This window comes from Larus michahellis, chromosome 2 (assembly GCF_964199755.1).
Source record: "Larus michahellis chromosome 2, bLarMic1.1, whole genome shotgun sequence".
Lineage (NCBI taxonomy): Eukaryota > Metazoa > Chordata > Aves > Charadriiformes > Laridae > Larus > Larus michahellis.
Window position 1 is genome coordinate 89,279,854 of NC_133897.1, and position 27,852 is coordinate 89,307,705.

Below are 27,852 nucleotides of genomic sequence, written 5' to 3' on the forward strand. Positions count from 1 at the left end.
TTCATGAAGGACAAGTATTTCCAACTCAGAATTTACTCCGTAATCAATATGTACAAATAACAAAATTCAGGCTAGCTTGGTGAGCTTTGGGACTCTGAAGTTATCAACCTACACACAGCAAGATGTATTTCACATTACTTCACAGAAGTATTTGTTCATCTGCACTTCCTTGCCTCCTGCTCTAGATCTGTGATCTATGACAGAGGAAGAGCAACTACTGAAATAGTTTCTTAAAAGTGATGAAGTACTCAGACTGTGCAAAGAAAAAGAAATGATGTTGAGTAGATCTGTTAATTATATCCACCTGAAAATAAAAGGAGTAAATGAAAAGCAAAGACTGAAAAAAAGCAATATAGAATTACAGCCTAACTCTGGCTAACACAGATTGAAAAGGTACCCAGTGGAGGAGAAAAGTTAAACTCTCATAAATACAGTTTAATCACAACATAGTATACTTGGAGTAAAAGTGGTATCTCAGCAGGATGTATCTGTTACCAAGAGCTTTAACTTTATTATAACACCAAGACTTCTGATTGGATCAAAACATCGTCTCAAGAATGGCTTAGGAGATACTTATGGTAGAAACAGGCTGGTGCTGGAATCAGGAGCAATAACGCAGGTAGGAAGGCTGCAGTAGGATCCCAAAGGCCTGGTGGAGCCGGGGGTCTCAGAATTTCCAGCAACTCCCTTAGTGATGACTTCAAACTTCTCATAGAACCACAGAATAGCCCAGGTTGGAAGGGAGACTTCGAAAGATTATGTGGTCCAACCTTTCATGGGAAAGGGAGCCTGGATGAGATTATCTAGCACGTTGTCCAATCACATCTTGAAAACCTTCAGTAATGAGGAATCCACCATGTCCCTGAGGAGGTTGCTCCAGTGAATGATAGTTATCACCGTAAAAAAATTTATTTCATAGAATGGTAGAATGGTTTGAGTTGGAAGGGACCTTAAAGATCATCTAGTTCCAACCCCCCTGCCATGGGCAGGGACACCTCCCACTAGAGCTGGTTGCTCAAAGCCCCATCCAACCTGGCCTTGAACATTTCCAGGGATGGGGCATCCACAGCTTCCCTAGGCAACCTGTTCCAGTGTCTCACCATCCTCAGAGTAAAGGTTTTCTTCCTAATATCTAATCTAAATCTACCCTTTCTTATATTGAGATAAAACGTCTCCCAGTGCAACCTGTACTCGTTGGCCCTTGTCTTCTCCATGTGGCTCCTTGTGAAAACAGAGCCTCTGTCCTCCTTGTGGCTGTCCTTTAAGTACTGGAATACTGTGATGAGGTACCTTCTGAGCCTTCTCTTCTCCAGGGAGAAAAGACCTAACTCCTTCAGCCTTTCCACATACGGCAAGTTCTCCAGCCCTTTCATCATCTTCATGGACCTCCCGCAGACCCTCTCCAGTCTGTCTGTGTCTCTCTAACTGTGGGAACCAGAACTGGACATAGTACTCCAGGTGCAGGCTGAAAAGCACTGACTAGAATGGGATAATCACATCTCTGTCTCTGCTAGTAATGCTCTTGTGCATGCAGTACAGGATCAGATCTGCCTTTGTTTTTGCAGCAGCATACTGATGACTTATGTTCAGTTTTTTGTCCATCAGGACCCCCAGGTCCGTTTCAGCAAGGTTGCTCCTCAGCCACACAGATCCTAGCCTGTACTGTATTTCGATTATTCCGACCCAGGTGCAGGACTCTGTACTTATCTCTGTTAAAACTTCATACTGTTCTTACTAGCCCACTCTTCCAGCCTGTCTAGGTCTCTCCATAAGATGGCTCACCCTTACATGTCCATCTCACAATAAGCTGGCTTCTTAAATTCTTAAGATAGTCAGCATTGTGGAAAGATCAGTGTCTTTAGTATTCTAAGAACACAAAGATGAATATACTGCTATACAGTCCACACTTACTCATTTAACTTGGAGAACGAAGGTCACAGCAGTGAAAGCCAGAGAAGAGATGAAGGAAGTGAACTTCGATCTCAAACACTCCAGTAATTGTTTTCAGACTGTGTTATTTCTGTAACTTTCCTGCTCTACAAAAAGGAACCACTTCTTTGCGCTGTTGATTGTCATACTTTATTCCTACTTGAGAAGGTACTCAACAATCAACAATGACCATGTTGCAACAACTCTACCTGAACTCCAGTATAAATAAGGGAGAACAAAAGTACAAAAAGGATGCTTAGGCCTAATGGGACTATGAGAATTTTTAGTAGAGATAACTTAGAGTTACCTTTAGATATGAGTTTTAGTAGAGATATCCCCAATCTGTCCTATTTCTACAGACCTTAACCAGTTATTGCACTTACAAATACTAAAACCAAGTACTTGGGCAAAAGTTGTACATCTGAAAAAAAAAAAAGGGGAAAAAAAAATGTGCATTGAAAGCCTCTCAGTCAGTAACCCAACAGTCTTCCTTACCTTTGTGTTCCCAGATATAAAGCTTGACAGTTCTAGTTCCACAAATAGTTAAGCCCTAGTGGTCGTCCTAGTTTTGTTGGTGAAGGAATGGGAGCGGTGTTGTTTGTTTGTTTTGTTGTGGGTTGTTGTTGTGGTTTTTTTTTTTTCTTTTTTTTAAAATCACTTGCACTGCTAAAGGATCTCATTTCACTTGAGCCCCACTTGCAATGGAAATGTGAAACTACGGATTTTGGCAAATCAGTTCCAGCCAGTCTTGCTGCCCACAGCTGTTTGCTCCATTCTTCTGTCAGAAGTTGCTACCTTCACACAGGCAAGTTGGCAACCACTTCTTCCTGTCTGGACCTCATCTGCTCTGCTTCAGACTCCATCATCTCCCTTTAAATTTATCTTCAGCTTTCATTTGGCCCACTTCACTGTCACTGAATTAATGTCTTTTGAGAATACCATAAGCTTACAAATTAACAATAGAGAACACCTCATCGTCTTTCAGATCCCCTTTAAGGGGTCTAAACTAAGCTCCGGACAATCTGGAAATTCAGAGGTTTTGGAATGGAAACTGACTGCATTTTCATTAAGTACCATAAAACAAGGTCCAAAAAGAGTAATCAGGGATTGAAATATTGTGCTTAACTCCCTTTTCTCTTCTTCTTTCCCTCTGAAAATATAGTTGTAAGCAAGCCTTCACTGCCACTACAAGTCATAAGCAGAAGAATCGGGATTTCCACACTACCAGGAAAACTTGCTCTGGGCAGACTGTTATATCATTTGTTAGAGTTGCTAGGACCTTAAAAAAAATAAAATAAAATACAACAACACACAAAGATCTTTTTTGCTTTACAATTCTGCTTGACTCAGCAGAGTTGACAGGATGAAGTACTATGAACTAACTACACACTGTACTTGCAAGCATCAGCATCTATCCACAGCAAATCTCCAGAGTGCAATTTCAGGGATCATTTTGTATGTTTTAATATTTACACATAAGAGCTTTATTTTTGGAGTTCTCGACAAATTATTTAACCAAAACCCCCTCCTTTCAAATATGAGGCCATTAGGAGTCTGTCCTCTAAATCTGATGCTAAGATTACGGCAAAGAGAATGATGCTGTTTAATCCCAACAGATTTGGAAGCATTTACTTCAGAAAGTCACACCCAAAATGCAGTTCACAAAAATAAGCACCTCAGACATCATTCCATCAAGTAAAGTTACTTATCAAGTTGTAGAATATATTATGATATTCATTCATCTAAACCTCACTTTTAAACCCACTGCTATTCCTCGTAAAGTAACCAACCAACTTCAAGGTGTACGCTGGAGATCGCTAAAAGTAGATACTAACTCATTTCACCATGAAGATATTAAGTGTGCTTCAAAGGATATGCACTGAAATTTCACTTCTGCAACAGAGATATTTCTCTAATGCTTCAGATGGGCCAGGAACAAAGCCATCTCTGCAAAATTCTCCAGCAGAAGAGAACCAGGAATAAGAGAAGGAATATGACTGCACTACAGCAGGTTGTTCTAAATAATACTGTTGGATATGCGCAGGGAACAGGACATGACTGGGACGACAACAAGCGGTATGTTCCGCATTCAATAACACACACCCCTTCTTTTTCACAGATCCTTTCACAATGCTCATGTTATGTTTGGGATACCCAACTGGAATAGGTACTACCCATGACTTCTGTAATGATATTTAAAGTATTTAAAATACCATGTTACGTGTGACTAACAGGTAAACAGTTACACATTCCACAACAGAATAACTGTACCTGAAAGGTATGCAACTTTTTCCTTTAAAATTGGCAATACTTCCATAGCCTTCATTTCATCATTTTTGCGAAACCCTGAAAAAAAGGAAGAGAGAAGGTAATCAGTCAGAAATTCAGACAAGCTCACCTTCTACATTTAATGAATGCACTGTATAAAATTTACCTTTGGAATACAATCTGAGTGTTATGATTATGGGAATTAAGATAACCTTACAGTAAAAGGCTGCAAAAATATAAAGTAAAAATTTAAAACATATTAATGAACAAGTCATCGCTTTGACTAGCTTAACACAAATAGCATGGCCTTTTAACAAGCCTCAGTAGAAAACAGGATACTGGAATTAGCCTTTTTCATCAGTAAATAAAAACTATCAGTTGGATCATGTTGTGTTGCTTTTAGGCATTCCAAATCCTGCTTTTACTTTTTGTTCCAGCAGAGAGGAATAATATCAAGCTAAGAAGAGTAGGCACCTTTACAGCAATTACCAGTCAAAACAAACAAACCCAAAAAAACCCAAAACACAAACAACCCCAAAAGTACCACACACAGCAAAAAAAAAACCAAACACAAACAAAATCACCGAAAAAAACCCCTATACTATTTCAATGCCACTTTCCTTACATCATTTCTGTAATCAGAATCGGGAGACAAAGCTCTCATCTGTGTCTTTTCTACTGGCTGACAGGAGCAGCATTTTGTAACAGAGAGCACATTTGGTCACGTTAACTCTACACACACACAGAGTCTGAAACAGTCCCCTGGCGTGAGTGATTACAGTCAATGCTGCAAAGCAGCACATCACCAGTTTCTCCCTTCTCTCTACTTCCATTACGATTCTGTGGCCATATTCTAAACTTCTCCCTTCTTTAGTAAGAGAGATTTAGGAAGCATTTTGGAGGAAGGCCAATATCATTCCAGTCTTCAAAAAGGGCAGGAAAGAGGACCCAGGGAACTACAGACCAGTTAGTCTCACCTCCGTCCCTGGGAAGGTAATGGACCGACTCATTCTGGATGTCATATCCAAGCACGTTCAAGAGCAGGAAGTTATTGGAAGTGGTCAACGTGGATTTACCAAGGGTAAATCATGCTTGACCAATCTCATAGCCTTCTATGATGTTATAACTGGTTGGCTAGATGAGGGCAGAGCAGCAGATGTCATCTACCTTGACTTCAGCAAGGCTTTTGACACTGTCTCTCATAACATCCTCCTTAGGAAACTGAGGAAGTGTGGACTAGACGAGGGGACAGTGAGGTGGATTGAGAGCTGGCTGTTGACAGGACTCAGAGGGTTGTGATTAACGGAGCAGGGTCGAGTTGGAGGCCTGTAACCAGTGGTGTCCCCCAGGGGTCAATATTTGGACCAGTACTGTTTAACAAATTCATCAACAACCTGGACAAGGGGACAGAGTGTATGCTCAGCAGGTTCGCTGATGATACCAAACTGGGTGGGGTGGCTGACACCACCCTGTGTGGTGTCATCCAGCGTGCTGCCATCCAGCGTGACCTGGACAGGCTGGAGAGCTGGGCAGAGAAGAACCTAATGAGGTTCAACAAGGACAAGTGTAGGGTCCTGCGCCTGGGGAGGAAGAATGTCAGGCACCAGTATAGGTTAGGGGTGGACCTGCTGGAAAGCAGCTCTGAAGAGAAGGATCTGGGGGTCTTGGTAGACAGTAAATTATCCATGAGCCATCAGTGTGCCCTTGTCGCCAAGAAGGCCAACGGAATTCTGGGCTGCATAGGTAAGACTGTGGCCAGTAGGTCAAGGGATGTCATTCTCCCCCTCTACTCTGCACTGGTGAGGCCACAACTGGAGTATTGTGTCCAGCTCTGGGCTCCCCAGTTCAAGAGAGACAGGGAACTACTGGAGAGAGTCCAGCGTAGGGCAACTAAGATGATTGAGGGACTGGAGCACCTCCCTTAGGAAGAAAGGCTGAGAGAGCTGGGACTCTTTAGCCTGGAGAAGAGAAGGCTGAGGGGAGACCTTATTAATGTTTACAAGTATCTAGAGGGTGGGCTGAAGGAGGATGGAGCCAGACTCTTTTCAGGGGTTCCCAGTAACAGGATGAGGGGTAACGGGCACAAGCTGGAACACAGGAAGTTCCGATCAAATATGAGAAAAAACTTCTTTATGGTGAGGGTGACAGAGCACTGGAACAGGCTGCCCAGGGAGGTTGTGGAGTCCCCTTCTCTGGAGACTTTCAAGACCCGCCTGGATGCAGCCCTGAGGGATGTGCTTTAGGCAATCCTGCTTTAGCAGGGGAGTTGGACTAGATGATCTCTAGAGGTCCCTTCCAACTCTGAAAAATTACATGATTCCATGATTTTACTTATGGCCTTATATTCCATATTGACCTGTATTAATGTAGAATTGGCCCCTTTTGGCCCAACCTTGTTCATCTTACAAAAATTGGGTGGTTTTGTACCCACACTCCAACAAACTGTCTGTGTGATCTTTCCCAGTCTCTCTGTATTTATTTTAAATTTTCTAAATTTATTTATTTATTTAAAATATCTCATTTCTGAAGAAAGTACCCCTTCTGGGGTAAATGGGAAGCACTGACTACTTTATCACAGTTGAAGCCCAGAAGTGCTGTCAAGTAGAACAGCTCAAAAAGCCTCGTACAACACAGTTGTTGTGTTCCTTAAAATCAACAGTTTGAGTTATTTAGAAGGTAAAATAAGCTGCTTAATTATTAACAGTTTCAGGGAAATCTTACTAGAGCAAGCTCTGCTATACATGTCAGTCTTTTCTAAAATATATTGTCCTTCCTCTATGCAAAAGGGCCACAATCCCTCCAGAGATGGCAGCAGACGCTGTCGGTGATGCCCAGCAGGGAGGCCACCATTTCTCTTCCTCCTCAAAAATATTCAAATGTTTCATATCCTTTGGTCTCAGGCTCTGAGCTTTAATGAAAGAGCTGTGCACTTCAGAGCTAAAACCTGAAGGCATCATACTGATGTCATCAAGTAACATAAGATTTGTAAATAAGAGCATCATATATGTAAATTACATGACAGGTTTTCTATTCCAGCCAGCAATTCCGAGACTTCTGTACCACTACAGTATCTAATTATGGGCACTACCCACCAAAACAGAGCCACGACACAGCAAACAGAACACCCAAGGGACAAGATGGCCAGGTGTTTACGTGTCATGAGCTATGAGGAAGGACTAAACTGAATGATGCTGTCCACTCTGAAGAACTGAGGGGAGACATGGTAGCAGCCCTCAGAAGTCTAGTGGTGGCAAAAGAGGTTTACTTTAGACAGTAGAAAGTTTCGTAAAGGAAACAACCATGAAGCAGGACACGGGCTTGCTTGTGGAAAACTAGGGACTATCCACTTCTGAGGACTTTTAAAAAATACATTTAGGCAAACACCTGCCAGCAATGACATCTATGTAGGCCAAGGCAGGGTCCCTACAGCTAACTCTAACTGAAGTGTTCAACCAGGACATTGTCTCAGCACCCACAGATTACAAAACAAGAGAAAACTAAACAAATCCTCTCCCAGCCATTGGCTAGTTCCCTGTTTTTCCATGAACACCATAAACCAAAAACAAACCCAAAATTCAATACACATTCTCAGAAAGGCCAGACCAGGAAAACTGGTTCCTTGGGTAACCATGCTGCATGGAGGGTTTCTACACAATGGACAATATTTTGCAATTACACAGCAACTCCAGACCAAGAAAGCAGTGGAGGGACACAGCTATTTCTTTCATGTTTGTGCTTAGACTCTCAGGGGTCTAAGATGGCTCCAAAGGAACCTCTTACCTTTTCCTTCCTCCAGAGTACTGGCTATGGGTTACCAGCCTTTCACTGAAACTGCCTACAGTTTTCTTCCTACTAAGTTTTCATCTAGAAGAGACTAAAGCTTTAAACAAGACGTTAAGAGAACCTTGGGCTTAAATAACTCATCTAAAAAGACCGCAAATACCTTTTTCCACCTTGAAATATTTGGGCTTCAGTTGACTGTTACGGCATACAGGCACACTTCCAGAGTTAAATTTTTTTTAACGTGCTTTGAGCTACCTACCATAAGCTTAATGCCAATTTAGCATGCTCAGATTTCATATCAACCATGGCGATTCCTTTTCTTTACAGTAAATTTAGAGGTAGAAAACACTTTCTCCTCACCTAAAAAGCATGCAGAAACTAGTGCTGTACTTTGCCGTCTATCTTAGCTCAAAATTACCCAAGACACTGATGTTACCACAACTTGCTTGCTCAGACTTCTAAGCCCTTAAACTGCTTCACCTCAGATGATGCACAGTAGCTGCACATTTTACTTTGCCTGTGGCATGTAAGAAGCGAGAAACATTTAGCTAACATCTCTTTGACTATTAAGGGGCTGCTCAAGGTAAACACCCCAGAAAATACGTTAGTGCTTGGCTCCTGTTCTGGATCTGCATATCCTTAAGGCTGACTGCCTTGGATTATCATATTCCTGCTGCTCTAAACAGCCTATTTTTATTCCAGTTCTGCAGTGTTAAAGCTTAACTGAAAAGACTGGGGGGATTACAACTGTTGAAAGAATGCTGGGGAGCAAAGAAGGTGAATACAGCGAGAAAACCATCATATTTTTATCTCTGACAGTGCAATAATAATAAAACCAAACATAATAAAAAAAAAACAGGAATATAAGCAGGTCTCAATGGCTTGGGTGGGTCCCCCCCTTTTTTTAAAGCCTCTACACCACAAAACATTCGTGATTATGAGGCTTTCATTTAAAAAAAAAAAAAAAAAAAGAAATTAAGAGGCATTTACTGCACTCAAACGGAATGCCATAAATATCTGCACCCATCCCTCCCTACACAGCTCGGCAACCTCCGCGCCAGCCGGCTGCATCACATGTTCCTGGAGGTGATGTCATCCTTCCCCAGCACGCCGGCCGCAGCTCCCGCTGCAGTGCCCGCAGAGCCGTCGCCCAACGCCGCCACCACGGAGCCAGGGGAAGCGTGGGCACGGGGAGCCCCCTGGAAGAGCAGGACCCCAAGGCTGCGGGGCGCAGCTTGGCCAGCGCAACAAACCGAGGGGCTTTCATCTACCCCGGCACACGCCTCTCTCTTCTGAAAGCACGATGCGTATGCCTACACCGCATGTATTTAGGCTGTTCCTTTCACAATCCAGCTCACCTAATAAGGCATTTTTATTTTAAAAACATGCTTTTTAATAATAAATGCCACGCTAGTACCCTTTAAAGATAATTTTAGTCTGAAACAGGAAAATCACCCTTGGTATTTTCAATACCTATTAAAGAAATACTCATTTTAGTTTCACATTTTTAATAGGTAGTATATGCCCTTCTGTTGTCTCATATATCACACGGACACTTCTCCCTAACTAGCAGTCAAGGGGGAAGAAGCTCAAATTATGCTAATTAATATTTAGCTTCACTAGATTAAGTAACACACAACTGAGCAGTCCATTTCAATTTAAGGGCTTTTCCCGGCTGTGAAGCTTTCAGAATTACACAGTCCCGAGTTATAGCAATGGAACCTTCTACTTTAACACAGTCTGTTATCGCTGAGTGGTTACTGAAACGCTGTATCACACAACTAAAGATCTTTAAAACATGCAACCAAGAAAGGAGCAAAAGAAAGTCACCTAAACTTTTTACACAGATCTATACATGGGAAAATGAAGAAGTCTTTCCCACAAACATATCACCTCCTCTTTGTCCCCACAACTTCAGAGCCACAAGACACCATCAGATAGCCAAATTTAAGAAACTAAATTGTCTTTACTAATCCTTTTTCTCATGCTGTATGAGGCTAAGATATTTTGCTGCGATATATTAATTTATCCAAGTTAAAAGACACATGAAAAACAGCATTCCTGGGTGGAGGTATCACCCCTAGGAGGCTTCCGAGAGCCCTTTACCCAAGTGGCCAGGACAGCCCCCTCTCACTTGGGCTGCAAGTGTTCCTGCATCCCACAGAGAAGACCTGGCCACAGAGCTGCACGGCCATGTACCCCAGAGACAGGAGAGTAACCCAGTGTAAAGAAGCCACCTCTTGCCTGGAAATCACAGCGTTCCTATAACCCTGCTGCTCCCCTGCGTACCCAACTTGCTGAAGCTTCCTACGGGCACTGAAATACAGTGAGCAAGTCACCTTCAGAGCAGTAACAGAGACTGGGTACCTTGTGTGGTAGTTCACGCATCCCAGACAAATGCTAGTCTAAGGCTGAAGTGTCTTTCAGACACAGGAGACAAGGTAACTCTGTTAATCATCTTGCACTGCAATGATCAGTAACTAGTCAGCCACACAATTAAAGGGAGCAGATAAAATTGCCTTCAACATATCTTTTAAGCCAACAGTTTGACTACAGAACTGCCATACAAAACAACGTTGGAAATAGCTTCCCCCAAAGATGCATCACTGCCCCAGGGACACAAAAGTCTTTGTTACTTTGAAGGTATCTTCAGTGATGTGCATCATTCGGTTATGGCAACAAACATAAATTCCAGACACAGAAACTAAGACAGCAGACTCGGAAATTGAGGCTAAGAGCAGCATCTCTTTGCTAAGAGGTTGGTGAAGCACTCATCCATTGTTGTCACACGCAGTTGACTTTAAACTTTTCTGAAACACGGCTAGAAAAAACACAAACAATAAAAGGGAATGCTCTCATCCTGAATACTCACACTTTTAAGGACACAACCTGCTTTTCACCTTGCAACGTAAAAACAAGACCTTTTCACGGGTGCAAACAAAAAAAGTCCTACTCAACCCCTAATATATCGATGCTTTAGGTTCTCTTTGGACTTCAGAAGAATGACTTTGCGTGTCATGTCATGGACAGTAAGCTAGTTGCCTTGTCCACCAGGCTGCTACCTCCAGCACCAGCCTTCTAATCCCCACCTCTCCTTTGATACAAATCTCATCCTGAACCAGAAAAACCTCCTTATTTTCCAACAGAGTACTCTCTCCATTTCAAAGGATCTGCTCCAATAGGCATATTCTCAAAAATCCACATGCTATGCTAACTTCTATAGGAAGGAAACAAATCACATAGAAACTGCAATAGCAGCACTCAGAACTGATACATTAATGGTACAGCTCAGGTAACCAAGGAGTTAGGTAATAATTGGACTGATTTAGGTTAATCATAAGTGGAAAGAAATATTTGCTAGGAGATAAGAGATAAAACAACTTCCATGGAGGAGGAGGAGAAGACACCATTTCCTATCCAAGCAGCAACTTCCTGCACCTAGGTAAGGCTGCGGGAACTGTAAAGCATTCTGCACAACTCCTTGCATCCACTGGTTCCTTGTGTTGATTAAGCTTCACCTTGGGACAGAAAGTCTCAAAACTGTAGCTAGTCAACATTAAAGCAAAAAGAATCCAAGATGTTCCTGTCTTTAGTCTTTCCTCTATTTCATAGCACGAAAGATATCAACTACACAACTCTGAAATCTGAGCTATTCCTCCCTTTAATTGTAAAGCCATCCTATCTACATTTCAAGAGAAATTGCCTTCTAGTTAATTACGTTAAAAGGGAAAAAACAAAACAAAAGAAGGAATAAAGATCAAATGTAATAAAACGAGTATATTATTAGACTGATAAAGGTTTCATTATTCGCCCTTTTTCCTCCCCCATATCACAAGACGATGACATTGATTTTAAATCCTGTAAATCCATAGATTTATTCTTTGGATTTGCTTATCAGTTAACAACTGTATATGATAAACCTCAGCTGCAAGTTAATTTATACACTACCTCCCATGTTTTTCAAGTGTCCAGAAAGAGAAAGAGATCACAAAGCAGGTTCCTATTCTCCCATTTTGCCATGGAGAAGGTTTTAAAATAGGACAGTGGGCAAATTTCTAAAGATGGCAATATTCCATGAAAAATAATTTTAAACAAGATATGAGGAAATTCACAAGCAGCCACTGTGAAGTCTTTTATGTCCTTACTCTGAAGCTACTACAGAGAAACCAGTACAGACTAAGTCAGTAGAATCATTCCATTCTTTCCTTCAATCAGATTTGGAAAAAATGATTGCTGAACTCCACAAGTTCTTGGGTTTATAAATTAAATCAGACTACTGAGGTAAAGGTGAGAAAGAAAACTGAACTTTCATAAAGCAGAAAAAGGCAAAAAAACAGCACTAATTGAGATTACAACCCAAAGGGATGGCAAACGGAAGCAAAAGGTAACTAAAGTTAGCACGTGTATGGGATTACTGATAGCTTGTCTTGATTTTAACTCGAGTATTTTAAGTGCTAATTGCAATTTTATGGTAGGCTTAACTATAAATTCATACTTTTGTATGCACGTAAAGGATTTATAGAGCAATCAGAGCTATCAATTCACCAACTGCACTGTTACCGCTTCTTGTTATAGACTTTGCCTACATTCATTGCTGCTCAGCAATCTCACACCATCTTTCACATTGCAACAAAGCAAGAGAATTCAGGGAAATTATGGCAAAGACTGCAATTCTCTTCTCTTTTCTGAACCTTCCAGAGCTTGCAGATGACCAGTTTCAAAAGGTATAATGGCAACTCATCTGAGGAACACTAACTTTAAAGTATGCCTGTCATGGCATCTTTAAGACCATACATCTTTATTTTTAGGAGCAAATGAGGAACTATCAGCAGGTTTTTTTTAAATTACATACAGATCACCAGGCAACATTAGTAACCTTGGCATTCTTCATTTATTCATTCACTTTTTCTCAGTCAAGATTCTAAAGCCTCCAGGTGACTCCAACAAGGACACGGTTTAAAGGCATACAACCAGAGGGGCAAGATTTCAGTGCTGTTCCAGCAGCCACAGTCACAAGCTTAAGCAAAGTATTTTTTTGGCTACTCATTTAACAGCAAGAACCCAGTCCTGAATTTAAAGCAATTCCAGGAGTATGAGGAGAGTACACTTTTGACCCCTTTCAGCCCTGATCAAGCTCAAGATCCACTCAGCAGAAAACATTACACCCTCAAACGCTCACTTTAATCACAACAGGTCACGGAAACATCCCTCCTCTTCCTGTTTTGCATCCTATGCACTCTCCGTAAGTGCTGCAGGGAATTGTACTACATCAGTATCAAGCTGGTATGCAGTGTTACCACATGGCAACCGCGACCTCACAGAAGTGGACAGCTTAGAAATTGCCTTGAAGTAAGAAAATGAGATTCATTAGAAGGTTACTAGCTCTTTAAGCCACTTTCAGTTTTGGACATTTTTGCTAAGTGTAAGAGGTTCTCACCATTTTTACAGCTCTGTGGTTTATCCTGACACCAGGACGCACCTCTCCTGACTGTAAATTATAGGGGGAGAACAATGTCATACACAGCGATGGGGGACAAGAAAAGGCTACCAGTGTAGTCGACAGCAAATACTCAAGCAAGCACTGACTGAGTGACCATCCTTTCCTTGGAAGCTTACATACTCATCTATTCCTCAGTTAAGAAAGAGCAGTTACCAGGAAACTGGCTACCTCAGGTGTGTACTGTAAAACTTGGTGAAGAGCTGCCCTAAGAACATTAAGTTGAAGAAAACTGAATCACTAAATCACTGTTAAAATCTACAGTTTCCTTTTAATTAGGTAACAGAAATGTTAGAGTTATCCATATTTTGTAGTGAGGTCCTTTGCAACCTGAATTACCCTTTGATCCTATGAAATGTGCAAGATAGCAGTACAAACATCCATTTTTCAATTGAAACTTAAGATGAGACAATCAAAATCTGACCAGTTTCCCCCCTTTGAAGTGAAGGGAACTGTGTTCTGAAATTTATCTGTCCTTTAGGGATGTGTAATCTGTTCCTGCTGTCCTACTGATATCGTTGGGAGTTCGTTTGTTTTGGTGGGAACTGCTCATCCATCTCTAAGCGCTGCAATACTCCAATTCACCGCCCTGCTGAGGTGGCAAACCTTTTTGTAGCGGTGTTCAAGTACAGCAGCAGCACACGGCTCTCACTGCAGTCAGATACCTTCCCTGTTGACACTCAACGGCTTAAGGGGTCTACACTGTCAGGGCTATCAGGAGGGTAACCCAGTCTCCTATAAAAATCATAGAACACCAGACTGGTATTGGTTTAACACGTAGTTGTTCTAACAACAAGGTTTGTATGCAATTTTACTTGTTTTTTTGTGTTCAAAACACAGATCAAGTGAAAGGCAGTAGCTTCTAAATTCTGCGCAGGAACAGCTGGAACATAACATTTTAGATCATGTCCTTTGGCTTGTGTTCCAAACCACCATCTGGAGAAATCTCTTTCCGCACCGAAATTGATGAAGACTACAGCAAGGGCAGTAAAAATAAGCAAGTTAAAACAGATTGAAAATTGTCCTGCATTGTTTTATCCTGAGCAACAATAGGAAGAACTATTTCCATCAGCCCTGAAAGCAATCAAAAAATACCAAAAACCAGACTGCATATTCTTCAGAAGAAATGTCTTTTTATAGCACAAAGTATTGCTTTTGGGCTTCCTATCATTCATAGACTCCAAGATTAGGCATTTACTGGTTTTATATTTTTTTACATTTTTTTCCTTTTCTCCACCTTTTTTTTTTTTTTTGAAAATGTGCACACATTTTCACAATACTTTTGTCACCTTATGGAGATTCATATGCAAAAATTAGACCAGGTTACGTTCATACTTGGCAACATTAGTACTTAAAGGACCATTTTTTGTTGAATGCTCCCTCCTCCCCCCTTCCCCCTCCCCCTTCCTTTTTTTTTGCACGACATTTTATATTCCTTCTGTGGCAAAACTAGCAGTTTGCAACAAGATGTATGTCAAATAACTGGATTTGTGCACAGCGCTCATTCCTTCCAATTCCTGCTTTATTAGTTTGCAGCTGTAAGGAGCTCGACCTGTAAGAGCAGCGAGACACAGGAAATGTAGGATGGATCTGAGCTTCTCTGCTACGTTACAGTGCGCATACAAACGATCAACGTGAGGAGGATGGGGGGCAGACACTTTGCTTCATCCTGCATCGTAAAAACAGCCAAGTTCATATAGATTCAAACGCCAGAGAAAAAGAATCATCCACAGCTTGTTTTATACAGCCCTCAGCTGTTGGAAGCATTTAGAGGGGGACAAATAAAGTTTTACACGACATCAAGAGCTTCTCCCCGCTCTCCTTTTATCTTTTTACTGATTTTATTTAAAACGCTGATTAGCGCTACTGGTTAGAACGAAGCAATTCTTAAATAAAAAAAAATAAAAAAAAAAAGGGAGTGATGAGGACTCCGCAGAGGAATTAAAGATTGGGTATTTCGCTTTTAATATCCGAGCGGTTGCTAACAGCAACCTGTCTCCCTCCCTCCCTCCCTCCCGTTAAAAGGGAGAGCAAGATCAGCACGAAATGCCAAAAGAGGTGCCCAATACCCGTCTCCTTTGCTCGAGGATTACGTTAGAAATTATCGCTTCAATCGCTCTGAGCGGGCGCGTGCGCATTCTTCGCGCGCGCGCCGCGTTAATTAAAAAAAAAAAAAAACCACACGAAACAGCCCAAAACAAAACAAAACAATAACCCCCCCACACACACAAAACCCCACAGGTTTAAGACAACAGGAGGCGAAGCAAGCGTCCAAGCCCCGCGCCCGTGCCGGGAGAGGAGCGGCGGGGGCGCGGGCTGGGCGGCGGAGCTCGCTGCGCAGCACGGCGGTGACAGCATGGCTGCCACGTGACCAGGGCGGCGGCGGCAGCGCGCATTACATCACCGGCTTTGCGCAGGGCTGAGCCATCCCTCGGCCCGGGAGGAGCCACGCTGCATCCCCGCATCCCTGTGCTCCCCCCCCGCCCCCCACAAACCTTAGGGGAGGCAGAAATAGGAGCCGCCTGAAGTCTCCCAAACCTTCCTCTCCCCCGCGCCGCCAAAAATCCTCCCCAGCTGATCACGCTGGAAAATTTCATTAGGAACAAAAAGACCCTCACCCGCGTTTGGCTCGGCGAACTGATTTCGCTCGAGAATCAACAGAAAAGGATTTTGCAGATTGTCATGACTAAGAAAGGGAGGTTTCATTCTTCATTTATCAAATTTGTTCTAGCAGATTATTTCCTTCAGATGACAAAGGCTGGCAGCCTGAACCTCATTAGAGCTACATTTAACACAGCTACCGAAGTACACAAATCTAACCTAAATCAAGGCTGGGTGTTCTCCGCGAACTCCACTTAGTCAGCTCCTTCTACGTTACTGTAATGAGAACAAGATTAACATCTTGCCTTCACTTTCATCCATTTCTGTAAATGGATACACATTACTATAAACGCAGCATGTGCACTTTCACGACTCTGGTCAGAAGCATACTCCCAAACTCAGCACTCCAAACCAGGGAGGAATTTCTCACCAGCTCACCCATCCTCCAGTCATGAGTAAATTAGGTTCAAACTCATCTGGGTTAAGGATACGTAGCGTATGCAATACTGAGAGAGACAAGACAAAGCAAGCAGCTCCTAATGCTATTTAGGATAGAAGCCTGTAGACATAAATGTAACAAAGGCATTCAGATATTTGACTGTTTGTTTCTGTAACTTTAACATTCGCATGCATATTCAAACAATTGATATCTATTAAAATAGTGTCAAATTTCTTTGGAAACAACAGTTACTTGAAAGTAGGGGCACTGCATTATACTCACAAGCGTGCTAACCAAGTTCTCCTTCAATTAAAAAAAAAAAAATCACATACGAAACCTCGCTCATTTTACAGACCAAACTAGACAACAGCTATTTAAACTTGACCGCAGCTTATCACTTCCTACTATGTACCAGCACAACAAATCCAGACTAACAAATACTTGTGAGCTCCCACTATTTCATGCTCAAAAGTTTTAACATCAAATCTAGGGACCCTGATACAGTTGCGCTCATTGAAATAAGAAAGTGCAGACGGTTACTTTTCTGTTAGCACAGGCAGCAAGTATTCACCCATCAGCTTTATTCTTCAGCCTTCTAGACTATGGACAATACAAAGATGTTATATGCCCAAACTATACCGCCATCCACACTACCTGCAAAATACCACCACTAGCAAATGTTTTCCATATTATTTTATTTCAATAGAGGGCATTCGTCACATGGGCATGTTCTAGCACCTCTGATCCATGCCTTTAAAGAACATGCTCAGACTTCCCAAGCGTTATGTAGTATGGTATAGATACCATGTGATACCATCTGCAAATCAGGATACCGACAATGATTCAAGCACTGTAAGTTATAATATTTTAATTAAGTTCACAAAACCGACCTAATTTAAGCTCAATTACAATGGGTTTGTTGGTCTTCTACAACACTGACTCACTCTACACAAAATTCTAAATGCATATGATTTCCTGGAAAAGCTCATTGAGACAACAATAGGAGCTAACGTTTTAATTGTATTAAAAAGCAGCAATGTACTTTGGCATGTATATGAATGCATTACTTCAGAAGTCTACAATGTATTTTAAAAGCACCAACTAAGATTTTAACAACGCCTCTGCCTTCATGTCTTCAATTCCTGACATGATTAAAGATACACAAAGTCGTCTCTGAAGATTTTAAACTCTAAAACCAATTAGCAGTCCATAGGTGTACTTCTAAATGACCTAGCAAGCTTAATTAGAAATATTAACTTCTGTAGAGAAGAACAATAACAAATATGAAATTAGATTTCTCTTTAGCTGTTTTCATCTTTATTTAATTATTTCCCTGTCGTCATCCCCCAACTCTTACACCATCTCATCAGGTTAAAATACAAGTTTATGGCAGTAGTACGGCACAGCAACAGTTGATACATTATTTAGTTTGGCAAATATTTTTATTTTTACACATTATTAAATGAGAAGCATTCCCTACAAAAGTGCTTTTGGTATAAAGCCACTTTTGTTGTAGACAAGTCATGCAGCAGCATTCTTATTTGCTTTTGAGCTCCAATACCCTGACATCCCATTCAAATTGCCAAACTCTCATATCTACTATTAGTTAAAAGAAAAACACTGAGAAACTAAGTTGTGCCAGAGGTTTACTGAGTCTTTTTAACCCGGCAGCTATTGAAAGCTTGAACATGAAGTAGCATCACGTCCTTTTCCAGCACAAGTCATTTGGGTATTTGAAAGTGTATAGACAGGTAACGGATGTATTCTGGACTCAGCACAGGGAAAAGTAAGTTGAGTCCAACATTGTGTTAGCATCCAGTTGGAAGACCGCAAAACCTGGACTGCAACTTCCCCATAAAAGACTTCCCCCAAAAGATTTCATAGCTGATATATCACAACAGCCTCCCTTCATGCTTCCCTAGCTAAACATGAGTGTATATGACTAGCATCGCCTAGCGCATTTGATACACAAGAACAATCTAAGTCCCTTATGCACGCAGTTTTCCTGTTATACTTTATCCCCATTACCACTGCATCAACCTCGCTCGTGCTAATGGTAGGTCAGCTCATTGGCACTACTCGACTACAAGAGTAATAGAACTAGACGGAGCATTTTATCTGCTATCCATTTACTCTTCACAACATGTATCAGGAGGACTAGTCCTCTTCAGAAGTTACTTAACACAACTTGAAGTACATATACGTCAGCTTGAGATGTCTGGAGACCCTTTCCTCCAGCAGATGCTTTGACTCGGTATAATTCTGTTCTCTTGATGATCAGAAGCAAGACTTAGACCATTACCATATACAACTCAATTGTACACAAATTCATCCCAGTTAGCTCAATTCAGTACATTTCCAATGCCAACTTAGTTCTGAATGTAGTAACTGCGCACCAAACACCAACTCCATGGCTTGTTACTCTTCAAAGAAGGAGCTGCAGGCAAGCTAGCAGGATACGTTTCTGTCAGAAGGCTAGCACTGTTAGCAGCAAGAAAATTGCCCCGATTTTAAAGCAGACTAAAAATTGTACTACCATCTCAGCATCTGGGGAAAACAAATGTGACGTACTTGAGACTCATAAAAAGTAAAATTTTGAGCCAACAGGACTTACTTTGTCACTTATGCTTGAAATAACAATACATGTGGTGATGTTAAGGATCCAAGTTACAGCACCACAGCATAGCACCTCTACTTGCCTTCTTGATAGCTTTTTTATCAAGTAATCATTTTAGAAAGAAAGTTAATTTAAGAATCAAAATCAAGAGAGCTAAAGTTTGTTTGGATGTATGAGAAAATACCTTGAATGAATCCAAAGTGCTTCTCAGACAGGGCGAATATCAGAAGCTTAAGTTGCCTACCAAAGCAGCCTGTTGCTGGCAGATGTGCGATAATCCTATCCTTACACAAGGCCTGCTTCTGACCTCCTTGGGTAATTGACTGCCATTAAAATCACTTTTCAAATGAGTATTCTTATGTCCAGGTTTTTTTAAGTGTCATTCATCAAAATCTTGGCTCAATGGCTTTCTCTGACCTTATCAGATGGTTTTTGATCTTCCCAATTTAGAGCATACTATTCCACATTAAAGATATTGGTATTTAAAAATTTGATTTCTCACGAAGACATCCAATGAAATGCGACAGTGAGATTTGTTGTGGTTTTCTTTTTTGTTCTTGTTGACTAAGGTTTGAAATAGCTGATGATTCTGAGCCACAGCCCTTTACCTCCACTGAATATTGCTTCGCAATATCCAAAAAACCTGAATCACTCTTAGATTACAACTACAGCAAGAAAGAATTCCTAAAAAGCCTCTAGATAAGAAGTAAAACTTTCTGGTCCTGCTTCCATTTTACCAGCTCAGCCCAGTGCTGTTACTTGTTAGTTTATCAGCACCTACCAACTGATTACAACTGAATTAAAGGCTTAATTACCCCAGGCATTGTAACTCCTATCAAACATATGAATGCAGTATGAAACAGACTAGGTAGGAAGTAACTATTGGCAGCTGGCAGACTAACCAGAAACATCTAGAGGAGAGTTACGTGTTAGTTACTCATAGTTTTCCAAAAAGGAGATACTCCACTATTAAGCATTAAGCCTTAATCTAAGTTCTCAGAAGTCCACAGTGAAACTAAGACATTTTAATTTTCTGTGCAATTTTAATCCGTGCAAACAGCTACTGATAGCTCATTAAATGATTGTGGGGTGTATACGTGTGTACGCACACATGCACTGGCACACAGCAAATGCCAAGGAATGGGTTCTGTCAAGTTCTGTGCAACCGCACTATCAAGGGCATAATTCACTGAATATTCCCTGTTGGTGGCAGTGCCAGCTTAATCCAGGGTTTTATGATAATTACCAGAAGTAGGCTGGGGATTCTTAGTTTGATTAACCACCACCATGTCAGTAGTCTGAAGGGAGGCTACCATGCGTTAAATCCTGTTTATCAAGTATAGCTGTCCATTGACAAACTGGTTAAAAATAAAAAAGTTGAACAAATAGAGATCTCCCCACTGAAATGGGCATGTCATCTGGGAGAAAACCATTTCAGGCAAGTTTCACTTTCAGGGAGGAGAGAGAATGATATACAGGAAAAAGTCAATATAAACAGAATTCTCCATGACCTTAAAAAAGAAAGGCTATTAAAACTATGCTCTATCAGGAGGAGACTCGTCACAAACACGACCCAATACACGAGGCAGGCAAGTATGCAGATATCCAAATACAAACTTAAAGCAGGACAGACAGCTGAGATAAATACAAGGCAAAAGAAAACAACTCTTTGTTCAAGCCAAGTGCATACAGACCTATACACATAAGTCAAATACCTGTAACTGACTTTGCACATTTTGGCTATTGTTAAAAAAATTAAGTTGAAATACTCATCTTGGCCTTCCTTAAGAGAAGTCTGAGTGACAGTTATAGGTCAACAACAAGGCACTCCATCCACAGGGGTATGTGCATCTCCAACAGGAGATATCCAAACAGGGATATCAACAGCCGTCCTTACTAACACACTGCTCCATCAATAGCAAAAGGGTATGAACTTTAAAACATTGAATAAACTGGTTGGAGAGTTATTTTGCAAAAACATGACAAAATACTTTTACAGTGACAGCCATGAAAATCTCTCAGATAGACCATAAATTTGTAAGAAACACAACCAAATTTAGAAAAGAAAACTTTCTAAGGTTGACAAAGTAAACCACGATTGAAGAAGTTATCTTAAATCAGATCTATGTTTAAATGAAAGAAATGCAATCTAGTGTTTAAACAAGTGCCTAGACAAATTGCTTAAGGAACCATCAGTATTTTACCTCTGAGTGAAACTCTGCAAGTTCTCTTCTAAAAGCCAAGTTAAATTAACCAACTGGTAAAGTACATAAAAAACACTTCAATGATTTCAGTTGTGGAATAGTTTTGAAAGGAGAGCCTGTATTTAGTCCAAAAAAACCATTTAACTTACTGAACTTCTAACAAAGTACTATAATTAACAGAAGTCAATACATCACAGAGTAAAAGAAATGTGCAAAGCACAGTTTAAAAAAAAAAGTCCCTTATGCTTAAGCTTACAATCAAAAAATAAGAGAAAATATGATCTACACATTCAATACATGCCTGGTATCTCTGCACACTTACAAAATATAGTAGAAGAGAAGCATTATTAGTGAAGACGAAGAACTGGCTCTAGTACCAGACCACAGAGCTGATCCAGTTCTGAAATTCCAGCCCATCAAACAAACAGAAGATGAGCTAAATTAGATAAACCAACTGCACCTGTGTATTTCTATTCAGGGGTACCACACATTAGAAGCTCAGCTGTGAGTCTGAATTTTAACATACTGTGGCAAGCCCAAGGAAAGTTAACTGTATGTCTATGCGAACTAGAGTCTTCAGTTGGGAAAGATCTTCAGTGGTCCTTCTCGTTTCCAAAAAGAGATAAAGAAAATTTTTAAGACAAGTATCATGGAAACCCTGCATTACAATAAAATTAACCTAAAGCAGACAAGAGCACTTGTTGGAAAGCCACTGGAGATTACGGATCAAATTACAAAAGCCAGAATTACTGCATTACACTAGTCAGCTACAATGCCATCCTCTGAATTTTCAGTCTCCAGAATAGCAGCTTTAGAGCGAGAAAACAACTGTGTTGCTACTGGCTTAAAGATCCCTTTGAATAAATAGTTGCCAGGTGAGCAATGCTGTTTTGACACAGACAGCCATCAGCTTATCTGTGTACACCCTTATCTACAGAATCTTCTTCATTTAGTTGGAAGTGCTGTTCGCCCTGAACATACCACAGGCATTCCTTCTTCATAATGAGCTCACTATCTGCATTTATGCTCCCTTCAGCAGATGACTAATATTACAAGCACACTATTTTGATTGACACCTAATACCATAGCTGCCATTATCACTTACATCATGCTAAAACATGAAGTGTTACCCACATCTATTTGGAGAGTAAAAGAATACAGAATTGCTTTGACACATTGTCAAGAAGCACTGTCAAGCTTCACCCACCATAGCTATGTTTTCTTTTTCTCCATCTTACAAGGTCATTAACTAACGTACAAGTAGAGAGGATTCTACCATATTATAGCTACAGATCCAATTTAATTTTTTAGTGTTATACAGTAACATGCCATTACATGACAAAGTTCAAGAAATATCCAAGTAACTTACCATTCAGAAGTATCAGTACACCAGTTTTTTGTTTCGTATCCCATTTATAAGAACACATTGTTCATACCCCAGAGGCTCAATATGTCTGTGGCCACAGAATGGATAAACTAAATGATGCTTGGAAACAACAGCAAATTAAATCCTTATGCCCTTATCAGGAAAAATGAATCCTGAATTCAAAAACTCAGATTTGAGTTCAAGACCCCAGTGAATTTGATATAGTTTCCATAACAGCTAGGTTTCTATCTTCTCCAAGAAGCTCTATTTCCAAGTCAAAACATTTTTCAACTAGTCTTGTTTGAGCAGTCAGATGAAAAAAGGTACAATACATGTTCAAATTCCAAGTCATCTTTGTCAATGCATATCTTCTGCCTGTACAGTTTGCCTGACTGTCGGTTTGCTTAACAGTTGCTCTGCATGGATTTACTACCAAATAGGCTTTGACAATGATTGCTGTTTAATCCTATGTAATACCCAGATGCAACTGTTCCCAGATCAGAGGACAGTTTAAAAACACAGTTTCCTCCCCAGCTACATACAAGTCTGGAGTCATGCACTAGAAATCTTGTAGCTACAGAACGTAACAATAGAAAGGACCACTATTGCAAATAAAAGCTATTAATCTTTTACATATTTATCTATGACAAGCACGTGGTTATAAATAAGGCTTCTAATTCCTCATTTAAAATTTCAGTTTAATAATATGAACTGTCTAATGTTTGTACGTTAGGCAATGACATTCCAATAAAACTGAGTAACAGAGTTCATCACCTGAGCGTCTGGATTTGAGCCACCCTTCATTGTATGCTGCAAATGGCAAAACCTGAAATATGCAATGCAATGTAATTCAAACTCAACAGTCAGCCTTCTCTCTGCCCACTCATCTTACACAAGCCTACTGTTCCAATTGGAGAACTTGAACACTAGCTGGACATCCACTAGCAATTCTCAGTTATTACGGCCACCTTTAGAGCTCCAGGATCTGCAAGTGTTTTTTTGTGTTTGGATCATCTGTAAACTTAATCCTATGCTTTGTTTTTATGAATTCCACTATTGTATCATCATGGTACGATAATAAACATTTGTTACATAAACAGCTTCAGTGTACATGAGAATTAGCTAGCAAGTAGATCCCACATAAGTTTATAACAAAATCTAGAATTATTTCCTTAATCATTTCATCTCTGCTTATACATGAAACAGAATCCTTCAATCATCCCTGAACATCCACATCCCAGTTTCTGAAATGCTTATCCTCCTGAAGGAGATATTGCTATGATCTAAATGAAAGTCGACATATACACTGCCTTAGAAAATTAAAACCGAAGTGATATATTTAAAGTTCATCCTGATGTCTAAAACACTAGAAAATCCGTTCCAAAACAAAAGTGAAAAAAACCCTATCAACACCCCAATATTCTGTCTAGTTACTACACTACAGATATAAACAAATAACCTGAACAATTAACTGTCTGATAATTTTATCATTTCAACGTAACACATACCTAAGATTTAGATAACGCTCTACAACAATTTAATTAAGAACAAACTAAGCATTAGTAGGGTGAGTAACAACTCCTGCCTACAGCACCAGATGATAAAACGTAAGATAAATTACAGTGTAGAAGAACAAAATATTCTGCTTGATTTCACCTTAAAGATATCTAATGCTCCATTATTTCATCATCTCTAATCAAAAAGCCAACATTTCTGAATAATAATATGTTGTATGGATTTAAACTTCTTAATGCCATCTATGCATATGAGAGATTACTGCACTCATTTAAAAGAAATGGGCTCATTTGGGTTGGATTGATGAAAACAAGATACGTAAAAATTTCAGTTTAGTTGCCATTTTCCAAGCCTGACTGGCAGTGTGTCACAGTGACACAGGGCACACATGTGCTAGCACAAGAAATCCAGGCCGTAACCAGAACACTCCTAGGCAAACTGACGCAATGTCTCTACTCCACGACAGCTCTGGTAAAGTGCCACATCTTATCAGACTACAGCTTAAGCCTTATTCACAGGCTGTTGTCTTAATGCTTCAGGAAAAGCTGAATTCAAATTTGACCTCTGCGTTACCTAAGTTACCCAGTTTACGCCAAGGAGAAAAGAATATGCGTTTTTGCTTTAAATTAGACATTTCCACTTTGGTGCTTTTAAAGAACTCAAAGGCATTTAGGACAACAACCCCAAATTAAGACAGTCCTTTCTCTCTCCCGTAACCTGGAATAGTACTCACAGTTGCTCTTTACAGCAGAAGCATTTGGGCAGACAAAGATTCCAGGTTCCCTGTCAGCACTGGTCTTCCACAGACTTGTTTAACAACTTGTACAGCAAAACTAGGAGCAAGCAGATAATTTCCAGATTTCTGCATAGTTTGCCAATACCTCATGAACCTTGCCTTTTGTTTCCAGGACTTCCAAACAAAGCAGCATGATTCTGTTAAAGCAGCTAACAGCAAATTAGCTCATAGGAAAAGTGGTATGACTAAGAAAAGCTTTTTTAAGCAAATCAAGAACGACAGCATCCTCTTCTACTATTTTGCTTGTGCTCACCATGTAACAGAATGCCTCTGTGTCGTGTGTATCAAAAAGTGTGTCACTGACAGCTACGTGAATGGGAAAACATTTGATCTTTGTCACAGCAAAGGCGTCAATCCGCAGCACTGATACCTTTTCCCAGTGGACCCAGGACAATGGCTGTCCTAGTTGAGGGCCACTGCGATTCCATGTCAGACTGCTACAGAAGAAGAAAATTACTAAACCCTCCCTGTTCTTCTTCAGGAAATGAGAGTACAAAGGAAAACAACAAGGAATCTCTTTTAGCCATTTCCAGACAACATGCCTTTAACATGACTCAGGCACTTGAAAGACTGTTTTACCATGAAACACTGCTCCATACATCAGCAATTACTTGAGTAAGACTATGCCAACTATGTAAGCAATTCAACTTTTAACAGGATGCCAGGGGTTTACTGCTGAATATGAATGCAGCTCACTGTGACAGGCCAGTAAGTATCTATGTAGCACTACAGGCCAGCCTCGCCAACATCGTGTGGGGAAACCTATCAAAGAACCAATTATCCCCCAAAGAATCGGGGGGAAAAAAAGGAAAAAGACAGTCTATACACACCACCTAACTCCAAGCTAAACACGGGCTACATAGGGAACTCTTTCATTCGCAACTGCAGGCACATTTGGGCCAGGGCTGCAACTGTTGACTTCTCCCCCAGCAACTGCCCGGTACGGCCCCGGTGCTCCCAGAATGGGGACGGGGAGGAAGGAGCCCAGCTGTGCCTGCCTGGAGCCCTCAGAGACCACCATCAGCCAGGCACCCGCTCCTCAGCGCACCCAGACACCCTGCAAAGGGCACAAAACCACACAGTGTTTTAACTGCCTGCATACCTACAGAAAGCAAAAGCACACCTGGTAGAGTAAAAAAAGTTATAAACTGTCCACTGCCCTCATTTTCCATATCCTTTCATACAATCTCACCCCCATGCTTATTTTCTACTTTTTTTTTTCCTTGAAGTATCGTCACAGGATTAAATTCACGAAGTTACAGCTCCATTTTTCCTAACTAAACTTCTAAATCATTCTTTTTAGTTTACAGGAGTACTTGAGAGATATTTTGATTTGGGGGCAAGAGGTAAGCTTCTCACTAGTCACAGAAGCAATTCCCATTCTCCACGTCTTTTTTAATACTAAAAATCTTATTTAAATTTAATTCTCAGTATGTGCTTGCTCAAAAACAATATATTAGTTCAGTGTTGGCATATCTGAAAATCAGTTGTAACTCACAGTACTACACATCGCACACTTCATCTTAGGAAGATTCCTCACACTTAACATTTGCACAATTTGCAGAATTAACTTTATAGAGGCCTGCATGCGTAAAGCTACCTGAATTCGAGCAGAGTTGTGACGCTGCCTAAGTTTAGGATTTTTAGTACCCCTTTGTCGCAACCATTAACTGCAGCTTTAGTATTCTGCCCTTAAGAGATAACATTTATGCGTCAGACTTTTGTACCTTAAACTTGCACAGGAAGGTGTACAGGGTAACAAGGACCCCCTACGCAGTTAAACTGGGTAGTCTTAAGACATTTGTTTTTAACATAACAAGATACTTAGATTTGTCTTCACCTACAGTTCTTCACTGCTATACAGGAATTCTCTGACACAACAGACAGTCCATGATTTCCTCTCCACCTGCAGATGAAATTATGCTGCCTTTCTTTCGCCAGGAGCAGTCCTGTGGCTATGTCTACGATGCCAACGTAGAAGTGAGTTCCCTGTTCTGCCTCAGTGATAAATTTTTTTCACTCACTCAGTTGCAGAAACAAAATCTCAACATCAGCCAGTACTTTATGCTGTCCTTGCTGCTATCATTAGACCTGTATTTAACCAACTGTATTTCAAGGTCTTAAGATGCTAGTGGATATTCAGATTCTCTCTACCACCCTGTAAGTGAACGGAAGCCTGTAACTTGAAACAAGACTCCAAAAATTCTCAGGTAAGTACTACAAGGGCACCTGAAACACCTTAGGGCCCTGAAAGGCCACACAGTTCCTCCTGGCTCTGTGCAACTTGGATGCTGGCTTCAAATACAGAATGGCTCAGATTGGAAGGAACCTTGGGAGGCCCACAATACAATCTCCTGCTCAAAGCAGGATCTCCTCTGAGGTCAGACCAGGTTGCTCAGGGTTTAATCTCCAAGGGCCATATTCCACAGCCTCTCTAGGCAACGTTTCCCAGTGCTCAATTACCCTTATAGTGAAAACCTGCCACGTTTCAATTCATGATTGTTGCCTCTTGTTCCTCCCACCACGTGCATAAAGAGGCTGACTTCTCAGTTCCCTCTTTCAAGGTATCAGAAAGCTACTGTTAGGTCCCCTGAGGCTTTCTTGTTTCCAGGCTGAACAAGCCTAATCATTTCAGCCTCTCCTCACATGGCAATGGCTCCAACCCAACAACGTTGGTGGCTCAACACAATATTCCAGATACTGAGTACAGGATGAAAACTCATCATCTCAATCTACTAGCTATGTTCCTGTTAACATAGCCCAGGATGCTGCTACTCTTTCTCCCTGCCGGAGCACACTACTGGCTCACGTTTAGCCTACTGTCCACCAGAAAAGCC

The 27,852-nt window shown here is 40.8% G+C and overlaps 1 protein-coding gene across 2 annotated transcripts in view; it reads right to left on the reverse strand.

Moving 5' to 3' along the window:
- The window catches only part of TRIO (trio Rho guanine nucleotide exchange factor), a 259,570-nt gene that overhangs the window by 180,057 nt on the left and 51,661 nt on the right, over window positions 1-27,852 (reverse strand). For both annotated transcript variants that reach the window (XR_012585654.1, XM_074576181.1), the window contains exon 2: window positions 4,201-4,275. Coding sequence is in view for 1 of the 2 variants with exons in the window: in XM_074576181.1 (XP_074432282.1) it covers window positions 4,201-4,275 (75 nt within the window). In the remaining variant the exon portion in view is untranslated. The remainder of the gene's footprint in view (window positions 1-4,200; window positions 4,276-27,852) is intronic.